The sequence below is a fragment of the Erithacus rubecula genome, assembly GCF_903797595.1.
Source record: "Erithacus rubecula genome assembly, chromosome: 1".
Lineage (NCBI taxonomy): Eukaryota > Metazoa > Chordata > Aves > Passeriformes > Muscicapidae > Erithacus > Erithacus rubecula.
In genome coordinates, this window is record NC_136658.1 from 36,047,245 (window position 1) to 36,063,338 (window position 16,094).

At 42.8% G+C, this 16,094-nt stretch overlaps 1 protein-coding gene across 1 annotated transcript in view; it reads left to right on the forward strand.

Moving 5' to 3' along the window:
- Positions 1–16,094, forward strand: part of HEPHL1 (hephaestin like 1) — a gene marked incomplete at its 5' end in the record, with an annotated part of 32,956 nt that overhangs the window by 15,176 nt on the left and 1,686 nt on the right. Inside the window, 11 exons of the mRNA XM_079319085.1 lie at positions 2,050–2,261; positions 2,672–2,822; positions 4,002–4,214; positions 6,316–6,529; positions 8,109–8,248; positions 9,277–9,417; positions 12,390–12,496; positions 12,981–13,203; positions 13,924–14,063; positions 14,654–14,813; positions 15,939–16,019. Coding sequence (XP_079175211.1) covers positions 2,050–2,261; positions 2,672–2,822; positions 4,002–4,214; positions 6,316–6,529; positions 8,109–8,248; positions 9,277–9,417; positions 12,390–12,496; positions 12,981–13,203; positions 13,924–14,063; positions 14,654–14,813; positions 15,939–16,019 — 1,782 coding nt within the window. The remainder of the gene's footprint in view (positions 1–2,049; positions 2,262–2,671; positions 2,823–4,001; positions 4,215–6,315; positions 6,530–8,108; positions 8,249–9,276; positions 9,418–12,389; positions 12,497–12,980; positions 13,204–13,923; positions 14,064–14,653; positions 14,814–15,938; positions 16,020–16,094) is intronic.

Here is a 16,094-nt window from a genome sequence, read left to right on the forward strand (position 1 = left end):
AACTATCCATATGGTCCCAGCTGCATCACTCCCAACTCTCTAATCCAGGCTGGGTATTACCTAGCTTTACTGTCAGGATAGCCAGTTTCAAAGGCAGCTTTTATTCAATTGCCCATGAAGCAGTAATAATCCTTATTAATTCTCATAAATGCTGAAATAGAGCATTTATTAAATTCTTAGTCTCATTTTGTGCAAGAACAGGGTCTTATTGTCTAAGTTTAACTACTGAATGTTAAATATCATGTTTAATTGGTAGGCACCTTTTACAGTCAGTGACAAGAAGACCCTCTGGAGATATGACTCTGTACCAATCACAGAAGTCTAGAGTTTGAGTTAGGGACTAAGCTTGAGATGGCCCAATGAAAATGAGATGGATCTCATTCACAGCATCTACAGAGATAATGCTATAGTCTCCAAAAAAAGTTTTTGCTGCATTTTCAGCACTAAAAAGAAATGTAGTTTTCTTGTTGCCTAAATTGCTTTGTTTCCATTACAATGCATCAAAAGAAACTCATGGGAGGTAATCTCTCTTTTGAAAATTGTGCTGAGAGAAAACTAGGTCAACATGTAAAACTCATCATACAATGAAATCAATGCAAAAGGCATTATTAAATTGCTGTCTCTTGTTCCTGACCTTACAACTCAACAAATTCGCCAGAAGGCAAAAAATAAAAAAACAACTGGCATGAGTTCAGCCCTGAAGTTACCTGCACAGATCTTAATGCCACCCATGTCAGAGATAGCTCTCCATGGAAGTTTCCTGCCTGCAGAGCTGTTGGGCTTTCATTTAACAGTCCCTGGTAATAGTGCCCTTCAGCACTACACACTTTGGTGCGTAGTAAAATCAACCCAAAACCCACAGTTCAGCAGCCATGTGTGAGCTGGCACACCTCTGGGTCTTTGGAGAGAAACCTGACTCCAAATTCATCAATAATCTTTCTGCCCTTTCTCTCCTTTTAACTCTTGGGCCATGGATTTCCATTATATCTTTCTACAAGTGTATACATGCAGAAATCCTGTCAGTAGACATGAAGAGGCTGTAGATTTATGCTGAGGGTAAATAATTTTTCAGAAGATGTGCATTATCTAAGTGCAGCTTACTTTTGTGAAAATACTGTAAATAAAAATACTTACATCTAGAGATGTCTGCAGATATATGTCTTTTTCAGTGCTCTCAGGAAATACCCTTGCATGTTGCATTCGATACTTGTCACTCTCAGAGGGCTTTTGGCTCCAAGTCAATGTTTGCCTCATTGAGGACTGTTTCAGGATGAATCCAGTAGTGTTGGATACTGTGGAAACCATACTCTGCTTTCTGTTGCAGTTTGCAGCAAATAGCTGTGCTCAGATGTAATACTGCTATTTTCACTTGTGTCTAAGTTTCTAAGATTTTCTTGGAGTAGTAGAAACTGACTGTGCTGAGGAAATATAGACAATGGATGCTTAAGTATCAAAGAAAATCTAAATCTACCCTTTGCATGGCAGGAGCCAATGGCCCAAATCCTTTAAAAGTAGCCTCCAACAAAGAACAATATCATCCATTCTCTGGAGATGCTGACAAAGGCTCCTGTGCACTGCTACAAAATCAAAAAGAAACAATTACCAGGATCAGATTTGTTTTGAATTTCTAAAGAGTCACAGCTCCAGCTCCACTCACTAATCTAATTCATTTTCTGGTGCTTAATGAAAAGCAGAGTCTGAGTTGGTGCCACAGATAAATTCCACGTCAGGGCAGGTAAGCTGCAAACATTAGAGGAAGCCATTTAAGCACCAGGATGATCTCTGCCTGTCTTGTGTGATTGGATCCAGATAATCCAGCGTAGCGTCGGAGGGTGTCTGAGCAGAGCAACTGAGCTTGTTCTGCGGGGAATGGGCTTGGCTGTCCCCATGGCACGAGGACATGACTGGGATGAGATGTTCCCATGGCATAACTGCCCAAACCATGGGATTTCTGCAGAAATCAGCTATGCCTGGCTTCCATCCAGCTCTCGTCATCAGGAAGACAAAGCCTTCCTGTAATCCTGGTGCATCTCAACTTTCTCTCTACAGGCTACCTGAAGCCAGGAGCCCATGTCAGGCCAGGTGAAACCTTCACCTACAAATGGAGGGTGCCTGAGAATGGAGGTCCAACAGAGAGTGACCCCCCGTGCCTGACCTACCTGTACTACTCAGCCACTGATGCTGTCAAGGACACCAACTCTGGCCTGGTGGGACCCTTGCTGGTCTGTCGGAAGAACGCCCTGAATCCCGACGGGACACAGGTGCAATGGGAATATCTGCTTCTCCCTAGAGCAGGCTGCTGCACTGGGGGTTCCATGCAGCCAATTTGTCCAGTTCCCAGCTCAGTTTACAGAGATTAAATAAATGTCACTCCTCGGGGTAAAAACTGATCTAAGTGGATGGTTAAGAAGCTAAAATCGTCATTCCCTAACATCCTGGCTCTTCCCTAGCTTTTCTGTCTTTTCCATGCAAATAATAATTATTTTCACACCACATTATAGACATTTTATTTATCCTTCTGGCTGATGAAAAGGTGCCAATTCCTGTCTCTATGCAGACTTAGTATGAAGGTGGCTTCAGGGAAAATAAAGCTTTGTTATAAAAACCTATTCATGTTTATTATTCAGACCTTTTAAAAATTATTATCTCTTGTCTTCCCTTTTGTCTACAGAAAGGAATAGACAAAGAATTTTACCTCCTCTTTTCAATCTTTGATGAGAATGACAGCTGGTATCTGAACAAGAATATTGAAGCATTTACTGGAGACCCTTCAAAAGTAGATGAAAAAGATGCTGATTTCATGGAATCCAACAAAATGCATGGTATAGAATATATAATATCTGTTCATGATACCTTTTATTCAATCATATTGGGAAGATGAGTTGGCAGGTTTGATTATCATTCATAGCTCTCTGCACTGCCCTGGAGAGTGAGCTGGAAAGCTGTCAATCAGCTTATGGCCAGATCCTGATGCTCTTGGAGGGGCAATCACAATGGCAATGAGTGCATCCATCCACCAACTACTACTGGAAAAAGGGAACAGAACATTGGTTTTGGATACAATACCTAGTTCTATAAAAAGGCACAATGCCAGACAGGCATCAGCTGCAGAAGAAGCCCATGTTCCCTAGTGTTTTAAATTTCACTGCTGTGAAATTGGCTGTGCCTTGGCACTGACTCATGCAGTAAAGTCTACTTGCTCTGTCATCTCCCATGTGGGCATGACCACCTCTGGAAGAGAATACACAAAGACTAGGGAAATGGCCAAAAATATTTTACAGCATCATTTTTGGATGATAATATCGGGCTTCAGCATGGATCTCCTCCAAGGTATCCATGGGATGACAGATTTGAGCAAATCACATAACTTATGTTTACTTTAGATATATATTGTTGGAGAACTCTGGGGCTTCCTAGACCTATCTCTTTTATTCTTCTGCTATGAGATGGACTTCATACTGAAGTTTTGTTCTTTTATAGCATCTTTCACACACTGATCACAGAGAACATTTGAGGATTAGGGAGTTTAGCCTCATAACACCCTTGTTAAAGAAAGATATGCATTTAGGAAGGAAAGGTGGAAATTAAAGGTCAAATCACATAAAAAGGCTCCATCAGAACTGAATTTGTAACTCAGACTCTTTATGGCCCTCTCCATAGCCTTAATGATCTCGTTATGCATTCTCCAGGCTGAAAGAAGGTACCAAATTTGTACTGGTGTATGGAAGGTGTACTGAAAAGCTCAGAGGAGGAATGCTACATCATCACTGCAAAGGGCTGTTACAGGATTTTACAGACTAAACCCAGAGAGATAGAAGTTCTGAGTTTATAGGAATAGCACTTAGATGTTAATTTGATGTTCTCCAATGCTACTCTTGCTTCACAAAATGCCCCTTTAGTGACTTGCTGAGTCGTGAGTCTCTGGCCAGGTAGGTGATAGGAGGCTCTGTGATGCTTCTCTGTAGACCTGCTGCTAACCAGGATTTTTTCTTCTCCTCCAGCTGTCAATGGTTACTTGTATGGTAATCTGCCAGGCCTGGCCATGTGCAAGAATGACAAAGTCTCCTGGCACCTCATTGGGCTGGGCAGCCACTACGACATGCACGGGGTTCATTTCCAAGGAAACACCATCGACTTGAGAGGGACGACAAGGGACGGGCTGGCCTTGTTTCCTCATTTATCAGGGACTGCACTAATGCAGCCAGACCGTGTGGGTAGGTCCATGAACTCATTTTGGTTGTGTGCCACTTGCTGATACCAGTTAGCCAAAATAACAGATACTGAGATGCTCTGCTCTGCACAAGGAAGCTGAAAGCATGGACAGAGACCCTGGGGACCCGACATAGCTGAGAATTCAGGCTGGATTACCTTTCTGGGAAGGTATATAAATCAAATATATGTGTGCAACAAAGACCAGAGGCTTTAATGACCTGGGGATGGGGAGAGCAGCAGGCAGAGAGATAGCTAACAGGATACTCACAGAACTCCACAATTCTCCAGACACACTTTTTCAGAAAAACTAATTCACTGCCATGTGGACAGTCAGCATCACTCAAGGTATTTTAGGACTTCAACAAAAGCTTTTCAATAATAGACAGTCTTTAGGAGTTTCTTCAGAAGCTTATACATTAAAGGTACTTTTAAATCTCATGGGTAATCCAGTGATTCACACTTCAAACTAGGAGAGTATGAGTTGTTTGCTGGAGACACCAAATAATCTTCATAATATAGAGTACAACATTACTTTGCTTTACATTGGTGCAATGCTGTTTAAATTAACAGAGTCATCAGGGCTGTACAAGGCTATGCCAAGGGCCATCCATGGCCAGGGCATTTGATAGAAGTGTACACTGGAGTTGTGTATGTGCCAGGTTAGACCTCTGTTGCAGATGCCTGTAAATGGGGAAGAAAGAAGGAGAATATAAATATTAAAATCTGCCCATCAACATGCCAAAATATGGTCTCAGTCACTACTGTGATCACCAGAGCTACCGAAAATAGAGGCCCATGGTGGCTTAGGCTTTCATGGAGGGAATGAAAGGGGCCAGAAAGTTACAGTTTACCTCAACTGTGCACACAGATAAATGGTCATAAGGAGGCATTCCTGTATAGAGGGTCTGTGTCTGTATTGCAGAGCCCTTCCTTAGCCTGATTACAGCATACAGACTGCAAGGGCACAGTGAAGAGTCCCTTGCACTGAGGGCTGGTACAGTGCTCAGGGACAAGGAACCAGCATCTCTCACACACCCCTGTTTCTCCATGCCTTTACTGAGTTTTGCAATGAATGCTTCCTCCTACGTCTTCTTGTGTTCCTCATGGGCATGTCTGCAGCATGGTATTGCTGCCAAGCTTATTTCTGCTGCCAGACATCCAAGGGCTTCTCAAAGCTTCCTTGGCCAAGCTGATCTAACTCAAAGAGAAGCAATTTATGGTGATTTTTGAGCAAAGATGGAGCAGGCTAGTTTTTCCTATGGAGCAAAACAAGGTCAAGTCCTGCTGGGTCCTGCACTTGGTTCACAATAGCCCCGTGCAATGCCAAATGCTGGGGGCAGAGTATCTGGAAAACTTCTCAGAAGAAAAGGACCTGGAGGTGCTGGTCAACAGCAGCTGAACATGATCCAGGGTGTGCCCAGGTGTCCAAGAAGGCCAATGGCACCCTGGCCTGTGACAGCAGTGTGTGGCAGCAGGAGCACGGCAGGGATTGTCCCGCTGCCCTGGGCACTGCTGAGGCCACAGCTCCAATGCTGTGCTCAGCTCTGGCCCCTCACTGCCAGAAAGACACTGAGGGGCTGGAGCGTGTTCAGAGAAGGGACACGGAGCTGGGGAAGGGTCTGAGCAAAAAACTGATGGGGAGTGACTGAGGGAGCTGGGGGTGTTTAGCCTGGAGAAAAGGAGGCTCAGAGGGGATGTTCTCACTCTCTACAACTGCCTGCATGTTAGTCTCCTCTCCCAAGTAGTAACAAGCGAAAGGAAAAGAGGAAATAACCTCAGGCTGCATCAGAGAGTTTCAGTTCATTGGAGCAGGCTGCTCAGGAAGTGGTGGAGTCACCATCCCTGGTTAAAAGATTGTAGATATGGCATTTAGGGACATGGTTTACCGGTAGACTTGGCAGTGCTGGTCTAATAATCTTGGAGGTCTTTTCCAGCCTAGAATATTCTACCATTCTATTTAAACCTCTCCTTGCTTGACTTTCCATACAGCACCATAGATTAGGATTGTCTGAGGACAGATCAGAGATGTACACAGGACCTAATTTGTGCAGCTGCTTGTTGGATTCTTTTAATTGCTTAAATGCCATGTGCTTTTCTTTGCAGGCACGTTCAAAGTGGTTTGCAGGACTTTTGATCACTTTGTTGGTGGGATGAAACATCTCTACGAGGTCAGCAGCTGCCACAACACCACCCAAGCCCAGCAGCAGCATGGGGCCATGAGGCTCTACTACATTGCTGCAGAGGAAATTGAGTGGGACTATGCCTCAAATAAGAGCTCAGCACCAAAGATTTACAACATCAGCAGCTATGAGGAAAGGTACCCAACCCAAAAAAACAGCTGTGGGCACATGACACACTTATAGTAGAGGGGAAACTTTGAAGCACCATTTCTTGATGCCAGCCTTGTATTTTTTAGGAGGACCCTTTACCAAACATAGCAAGAAAAAATGTATTCATTAAGTCACAGCCTCTCAGACTAGACTAGTTCACAGGGTCCAGTTTCAAATGCTTTCATTTCAAAGTGTCTTGTAATGCTGCTGAATTCAAGAAGGCTTCCAAGTTTGTGTTCCAGCCCTGGCACAAACTTACAATGATGTCCCCCAACCCCCTCTTCTCCCTTACTCTCCCCAGCCTTGCCATCCCAGAATTCTGGTTTTCATAGAGGCACCTGTTCCAGATGTGAGCTCCTGTAGGCACTGCAGGTGCATGAAGGGGGAGCTGAGCCTGCTTTCTTGCAGCATGGTAGCCCCTAGATCCCCTGAAAAGATTAGAACATAAGTAGCCCTGCAAGTGAATCACTGTACTGTGTTAAGGAACAAAAAACCTCCGAAAAAAATACACATTCCAGATAACATTGTATAGACTTCTCTCTGAGGACACTTTGCTGAAAGCAAAAAGGAACATATGTCAAAAATAAACCTTAGAAAATCATCTGGGAAACTGCTCCTTGTACAGAGGAACAGGAGTCTATAAAAAGCCTGAAGAGTCACAGGTGATGATGTGAGTGTAAAGAAAACATAAACTCCAGTACTGTCAAATGCTGCTGCTGTACACACAGCTCACTACACAGTAAGCAGTATCCCTGGGGCAGTTCTTTGGTTTCATTTAGTATGTTGTGAGCCAACCTTGCAACTCCCCTGCCAGGGGCACCTTGGAGATGAGCTGCCAGGAGCCAGCTGCTCCCAGAAGAGGGTGAGCTCTCAGCTGCACAGCAGGTTGTGAGTGTCCTCTGCTGGCAAGTCAGCCCTCTGGGATCCCATGGGAGCAGCAACAAACTGAGGGTAAACCTGGAAAGCATCCTCTTCCAGGTGCAGAACAGAAAATATCATGTTGGGAAAGCATCTAACCTGTTTTATCATCATGCTGGGAAAGCATCCAACCTGTGCAGCACACAGCAGCAAGAGGGAAGGGTAAAGCAGCTCCCTCTTATCTCAGATAATGGCATTTGTTTTCAAAGGTCAAGCTTTGTTTATCATCTCCCTATGCTGACTAATAGCCAGGATAGCAAAAGAAGCCATCATGATAAGAGCATTCAGGTCTCCAGGGATAGGCAGTATCTTTTATTGGAGTGAAGAATGCAGCTGAAGAGGGCAGCTGAAACCACTCTCATCTTGTACTTTACCTCTGTTCTGACAGCTCTGGTGAAGGTTTTGTGTCCCCAAAATTCTTGGAGAGTGCAACTCATTATCAGCTTTACCTCTTTGAAGAGGATGTGCATTCAGTGAGGATTATCACTCTTGCTACTTAAAACCTCCTGCATCTCTCAGGGCCTTCACATTCATCAGCAGATCAGATCAAGCTGTAGATTATCATTGAATCTATTGTGACTAACACAACAGCTACTGGCTTTCAGATACGTATGCTTTAGTGCTTTTATTGTCTTTTTTATTTTGCAGCTATGGGCATGTTTTTCTGAGCCAAGCAGAGGACCAGATCGGTTCAAAATACAAGAAGGTGGTTTACAGGGAGTACACAAGTGGCAATTTCACACAGCCCAAAGTGAGGACAGAAGAGGAGGAACACTTGGAAATCCTGGGCAAGTAGCTCTCATATCCCACAGACCAAACCTGTGGTCAGCAAGAGGATTGCTTTCCAAAAACTAAGATGTTTTCTAGCTTTTTAAAGATGGAAAATAAGGAACACTGATGCCTATCCAGGTATCAGTGATTTTACATGCTATTTATGTAATTGCTGAGTGTAAAGATCCTTTCCAAATTAAAGAATTCATTCTTGAACATGAATAAGGAGTATCCTAAGGAGTGCTATAATCCCAATTCCAGGATTCACGTCAGCTTCAGAGCTTGTAACATGAGGGAGACTCTTATAAACAGATTAAGACAATATTAAGGAGATGGATTTGTGTTTGCAATTGGGCAATACAGAATTTTACCCATCATTAAATGTTTTTTATGGGATGAAAAGTGGGCAACAACTGGTCATAAAACAGTCATAAAATCATAGAATATTTTGAATTGGAAGATCATTGAAGTCCAGCTCCTGGCCCTGTACAAGATCACTCCATGTTCCTGAGAGCAAACACTTCCTGAGCTCTGTCATTCTTGGGGCTGTGACCACTTCCCTGGGCCACCCGTTCCACTGCCCAGCCACCCTCTGAGTGAAGAACCTTTTCCTTATATTGAAATTAAGCCTCCCTGTTCCCTTGGGATAACCTTCTCTAGGAATATATTTACTATTTCCTTTTTTTGAAGAACAAGAGTTTAAAAAGAAAAAAATTAAAACAACAAAAAAAGTGGCAATTACCAGCTTAAGAAATAAAATTTTGAAAGATTCAAAACCCATCCTCAGGAATTTTCCTTAAAAGCCAGCTGTTCAAAGACCTGTCTTAAGAGAGAAAAATTCTCTTTATTGACTGAAGAGGGACTATTTATACATATGAAGCCTTTAATCAGCTGAGATAAACCAATTTTGATGGCTTTCCTGGAAGAACAGAAAAGCCCAAGGGTTTTGATAGAGACTTTGGCTCCACTCCTAGGCCAAGCTATGGAGAGTGTGTTGAATTCAGAAAAGCAGCATTAATCACTGGCACCTTCTATCTGCATTTAGGGCCATTACTCCATGCTGAGGCCGGTGACTCTGTACTCATTGTCTTTAAGAACAAAGCCAGCAGGCCTTACTCAATAAGTGCACATGGTATAGAAGAAGTTGGTTGTGAAGAACAGCCTGAGACACCAATTACCCTTCCTGGTAAGGCTCCCTTTTGTTTTCTTTCCCCCCTTCTTTTCTTTGAGCTACAAAGGCTGTATATGAAAGCATTTTAGCACATTAATGATAATCTCTCTTTCAAACTTGCCCATATCTGTATGTTCTCCCAGGCACAATATACTCAACACTTATTCAGCTACAGTTCTATAGCTGTACATGTAGGTTCTTGACCAAGTGACATGTTTGGGCAGAGAATGAGCCTTCATTCCTATCAGGGCAGAAACAGGAAGGTAATATCACTGGACAACTTCCAAAAGAGAGAGAAGCAGGCCTATAATAATGGCAAGAGAAATGTGAGCCAGTGCTGCATTTGTCTCCACACTGATACTATAACAAAGTTTTTAAAACTTTCAAATTCAGAGGTAAGAATTGCAGATGTTAATATGAACTCTGTCTCTTTCAAGCTACACAGAATTGGCATTTGCATTCAGGGTCAAGCATAAAATGCAAAATGTAGTTGTCATGCAAATTAACAATCTTTGGGAAAGTGTACCAAATATGCCTCAGTTTCTTGTGAGGAAAACAGTGGGAAATAGCTTTTCATATAGAAAAAATCTAGTTAAATTTTTTGCACTTCAATTTTTTAAATTGAGTTTATATTCTAGTAGGAAGTCACACCCAGGCATTGTAGTCAATCCAAAATGTACACACCTTTGTTTTTCCAACAGCCATGCGATTTTTCCATGGTATTTGTGAACTTCAGTGTGAAGCTAAATGAAAATAAATTTTCATGTAATAAAGCTCTTTGCAAGCTGAAATTTCTTTCCTGTGAGCAGCTGTGTTGGTGCAGTACAAATACACAGAAACCCATGTCCAAATATGAGCCAACATCTGCCTTGCTGGAGTTTGATTAATATATACTAGAGATGTAATACATGGGGGAGGGGAAAAAAGAGGAACTGATTTATATACAATTCTCTTGTTTTGTAATTTGCTCTATGATGTTGTTGATGCAGTTAGGGGTGCAACAGGAATATTACTGTCATGTCTCCTGTGTCCACATGGGAGCAGGCTTGGGATGAGTTAGATGAGGGAAGGTGTCTGTGTTTGAGAGTAAGCCAAAAGCGTTCTTCAGCAAGATCTAAGGACTGACTTTTCCTTAGGAAGGAGCAGTTAACACAGAAATGAAATCACTGAAAACAGGAAAAATTTCTGGGCACCTCAGTCCCCACCACCATCACCTAGAAATCCTCACTGTCTGTCTTCCTAGCCAGGCTGGACTGCTCACCCCAAACTGGCCAAAGACTGTCTAATTCTACTAAATCAGTTATCAGACAGATTTGCATCCTGACAAACTGTGCTCCTAAGACCACTGCCAGGTTCTAAAGAAACTGTGGAGGGCATGGTAAATAGATGCAGAGAGCAGCAGCCTATGCTATAATGGCTCCCATTTACCACAGCTTTGTTCTCTCCCTGTCCATTTTTCCATTTGCTCAGAGGAAAAAAGGGGAGAAAACATCAATTTTCCTCATGTTTATTGCTCTTTTCAGGGATTATTCCTTATTTGCACTTCAAAGATAGGTCTTCAATGCCTTCTGAAGTGTGTCAGATTTTAAGCAGGGTGGAGAATTTTTTCCATCTATAGCCCCCAAACATCCTGAGGTGAGGAGGAAAAAGCAAGGAAGAGGTGGAGGACCACAGGCAGCCTCTGTTCCCAGATCATGCTCTCTAAAAAGAGGTGATGACCTGTAGGTTACATACAGGTGGATGGCACACAGTTCCCTGACCTATGTCTCCATGACATGGTGCTTATCCTGTGAGAGTAAATGATCCTGCAATACTTACATGAGACCCATCTCATATTGCACGAGAGTTGAGAGTCACAATTTTTTGTTTTTGTAGTTACCACTCTACAATAAAACCCATTGTTGCATGAAGCATGAACAGTGTGGTGGCTCAGTGACACAAAACTAGGCTCAGTCACTTCCCAACCCCTTAAGCTTGAGAACTCTCCTTGCCTAGATGCCCAAGCTATTGGCAGTTGTTGAGTTGTAGCTGTACTAAAACCATGATTCCATGATTTCCTGGTTTTCACCTGACCCACAGCACATCCCACGATGCTCTTGGCTGTGGTCACCCTTAAAGACTTTTGGGACAGATTGCCTGGTTCAACATTTCCCCACCACTTTAAAGGGCAAGGTGTTGACAACATCTTGGTCTCCTATCCTTTCCTGCAGTACCAGGGGGGGAAAAAAAAAGCAAAAAAAAAAAAGCAGGGGAACACAGCATAGGCAGTTCATCTGAACACAGATGTTTGTGTTCAGTGTAGAGAAATGATTCTCACTCAGATAATTTTCTCACCCATTTGTTGCAGTTTTTTTTAAAATCAGAGGTCAGGGAATTTCTGCTCAGAGACGATGATATTTGGGAAGGGCTAGAGGTTCTCTGGTAATTGCTGTGGAGCAGAGGCTTATCTAAAAGAGGAAAGAACCCCCCTGCTGCTCCCAGACAGCAGGTTGGTACATATTCAGCTCTCCTATCTGGGTCCTCAGCTGACACACTTCTGCAGCACCCTCTGTAAAATCCCAGTGGCAATTGCCAATTCTTTCTGCCCTTTTCAGTTGGGAAGGTCCAAGAAACATTTTCTGGGCTTGGCTTCCAATGCCTTGAATGATCTTAAGCATCAGCAGCCAAGATCACTGAAGTACTACAAGTTTTGCCAAGGGGAAAGATGAAGAGTCCTGTCTGTAAACTTCCTTCTATGAGATGCCACTTTTGTCAATATCATTTTCAGATCTTCTTTTCCAGAGCAATCTGCCTTCATTTACACCACTAGAACCTCCCTGACCTCCTGGAAGGTAGAAATTATATCCCCATCCCATTGCTATATATTTCCACAGCTAGTTTTGATGCAGACAATTTTTTATGAGGAAGGTAGAAGGTCTGAGTTAGATACTATTCAAAGCCTCTAATACTTATCTACTCAAGGTAAAACTGTTCTCTCTCTGTTTCAGGGGAAATAAACACCTACAGGTGGAATGTCCCAGAACGATCCGGTCCTGGCAAAACAGATCCTAATTGCATCACTTGGGTTTATTATTCAACAGCAAATTTTGTCAAGGTAACCCAGAAATGCCCATGAAAGCTTGCATTGCTTTGGCTAACATATCATGCCTTGTGTAATGTTTCTGAAAGGATCCTGCTTCCCAGCTGGGAGAGGGCCACAGGCTGGAGAAACCATTTACAAAGCTAGATGCTTTGTCCTCTTGACTAACAGCTGCACATGCCTGGGTAATTTAATCTACAGAAATCCCAAGGCACCCACTACAGTAATGTGACTTCCTCCTTAAAGAACAGTTGAAGCGATTTGGGGTAAAGACAAAACATCACACAAAATCACAGAATCACAGCATGAGTAAGGTTGAAAGGGGCAACTGGAAGTCATTGCTTTGGTATATTACCAGATATGCACACAGAGAAACAAATTTTTAATCAGACTTTTTCTTATTTGCTAGGAAAAAGCAATTTAATCTTCAGTTAATCTGTATTTATTTTATAACCGGATGAACTGAAAATCTCTAATGCATATATTTATTTTATTTCAGGACACATACAGTGGTCTGATTGGGCCTCTTGTAGTTTGCAGAAAAGGAACTTTAGATGAAAGAGGTCTAAGGAAAGACATCAATCGTGAATTTACTCTTCTGTTTATGGTGTTCGATGAAAATCAGTCCTGGTATTTGAAAGACAATATTGAAACATACCTTCACAAGAATCCTGATGATTTTAATTCCACTGAGAACTTTGTAGAAGGCAACAGCAAGCATGGTATGTAGGACTCAGCAGCAGCAGCCAAGAGGAAAGAGGTTTATTTTTCACAGCCCTTTTAGGAAGACATTTGATTTAGCCTGCAGTTACCCAGCCATGTGACAACTTCATAAACTGCAATGCTGGATACAAAAAGATTTCACGAGGCCAAGCCAAGACATTTTTCTAACAAGATAGTTTACAAGATAGTATTTTGGGAAGAGGGTGCCCTGCCAGAATTCCCTTGTCATTTGGGAGCCATGCTCCTCCAAGGGAGGATAAGAATGATATTTTAAAACTGTGGCTGTATTTGCAGCTAGTCCAGGAGCCAGGCAGAACAGACTGGATGGAGACACACACAGCCCTGGCAAAGCAAACTCTTCTTTCTACAGCTGGTACCCATTTTAGGCAACAATTCTATTCCCTCTTTTTCTATGTAGCTTCTCAGCATAAATCCAGTTTGCTCAGGAGTTCAACCTCAACCAGTAAAAAACCAGTTTGATGCTTTTTAAGACAGAAAAATGTTTGCAGATGTATACTTACACAGTATGGAAATGGAAACAAAAGTATTTCTGTGTCCCTGCAGTGGCAGTGGTCACTATGGACAACAACTGCCTGACCACACATGTTCTACCTGAGCACTCCTTCTCCCCTGAAAATGCAAAGGCTGCCTGAAGTAGAGGTTATAATCACCCACACCATGACCAATTATTAACCATTCCTGTTTTGACATTCTTCCAGCAATCAATGGGAAGATTTACAACAGCCTCTTGGGTCTAACGATGAATGAAGGTGATAGGACAAACTGGTACTTGATAGGAATGGGCAATGAAGTGGATATCCACACAGTTCACTTCCATGCACAGACCTTCATCTTCAAGGTTGGTAAAATAAATCAAAGTAAAACTTCTATAGTGTGGTGGGAAATTTATAAGAACAACAAACAGAAAAGATCCATATTTCCAGCCTGGTTTTGTCACTTAGGCACAACACCCTGGGCTGATGCTGATGTTGGTGAGAATTCTGCATTTGAAGGAAATGCAAAATGGATGAGATCCTTGCAAAGCTTCTATTGCTCTAGCAGAGGACATGCTTGGGTGGGTTAAAATATGTGATTACCCATAGATGTAAGGGAAGATACAGGGAGGAAATTAGAGTTATGCTGGGTTAGAGTACAGTTTCATGGTGTGACAGTTTGCCACTGTCAGAACTACCTGAAAAATCTATCTTTCAAATAAACATCCTTGCTCAACCAACAGCTGGAGTTATCAGGACAGGTCTGATGCTGTTATATAATGGATTAAATGAGAGGTGTCCACAGACCTCAATTTCTCTGGATGATGCTCACCAGAAATGCACAAGAAGCATTTGATCTACCTTAAGGAGCTGGAAGTCTAACTGGAATATTTCAGTGTCCATGGGGGACTATTTGAGGCACGACTCTCACAATTCTGGTTTTGCTTTGCCACAGACAGATAAGGACCACAGAGGAGACGTATATGACCTGTTCCCTGGGACTTTCCAGACAGTTGAACTCGTAGCAGAGAACCCTGGAACGTGGCTTCTGCACTGTCATGTGGCTGATCACATCCACGCTGGCATGGAAACAACCTATACCATCAATAAATCAGGTGCAGTATCAGAAACATTCTGGCACTCAGAGGTGGTATTGCAGCACAACTGGATGGAAGGCAGGGATGAAAGGAAAAGAGCTTACCTGGGAAGCACCTGCACTGCCATGGCCAGTTAGCAGTGATAAGAGACAGGACAAACAGCCCTAATGACATGGCAAAGACAGCAATCTTTGGTTCACTTTGCTGCATATTGAAAGCAGTTGGTGCCCCATAAGTGCCCTTCTGAGACAGTGGCAGCCTAGGGACCATTTGCCATTTAAAGGAGGTGCAGAGAACATCTGCCAAGCTGTTTTTCAGCCTTTTTGACACACTGTGAGGGAGGCCCTACAGTCTGGCATGGTGCTTCCTGTGACCCCTAATGATTTGCAGATTTGTTTTGTGAACCTCTCCACAGCACATCACTTCACTAAGCACCTGGATCCAGCATCTCCCACCTAAGTCCCCACTGTGCTGGCTACACTCCTCTACAAGAATTGAACCAGTGCCAGTAGACACACCTCATACCTATAACCCTGTAGCAGCACGATGACAAGTGTAGATGACAAATGTAGCCAAAATACTCCTTCCTTGGATATGAGGAATTTACTTGATTCCACCTATTCATGTGGGCTGTGAAATTTCAAATGGACAAGCAAATGTAGAATCATGGAATCATGGAATTGTTTGGGTTGGAAGGGACCTTAAAGATCATCCAGTTCCAACTTCCCTGCCATGGGCAGGGATACCTTCCAATAAACCAAATTGTTCAAGGCCCCATCCAGCCTGGCCTTGAACACAGCCAGGGATGGAGCATTAACACCTTCCCTGGGCAACCTGTGCCAGTGCCTCACCCCCCTCATCATAAAAAATGTGTTCCTCATAACCCATCTAAATCTACCCTCTTTCAGTTTAAAAGTTACTCAGTGTCCCATCACTACAGTAAGTAGTGGAGTAACAGAGATACCTCCAGAGAAGGGGAATGTTGCCCATGGAACTGCCCAGAGGAACAGCTGTGATGATCTAATCACAATTTGTGTTCAGATCAACAAGGTAGAAATAATGAACATTTTCAAACAAGAAAAAAATATTTATTAAGGCTTTCAATATAACTATGCTTTTTTTCTCTCTGAGAAGAGAGAAGAGAGTGGGAAGTTCCTTCAGAAGGAAGACACACAACTGGAGCTTACAATACAACTACTGCAACAAATGGAACCACTACAAAGGGTAAGGAATTTTTAAAATGCATTTAAAACTCTTCAGATTCGTGTGCAGATTTCTCATTAACAACTCTCTTTTAGC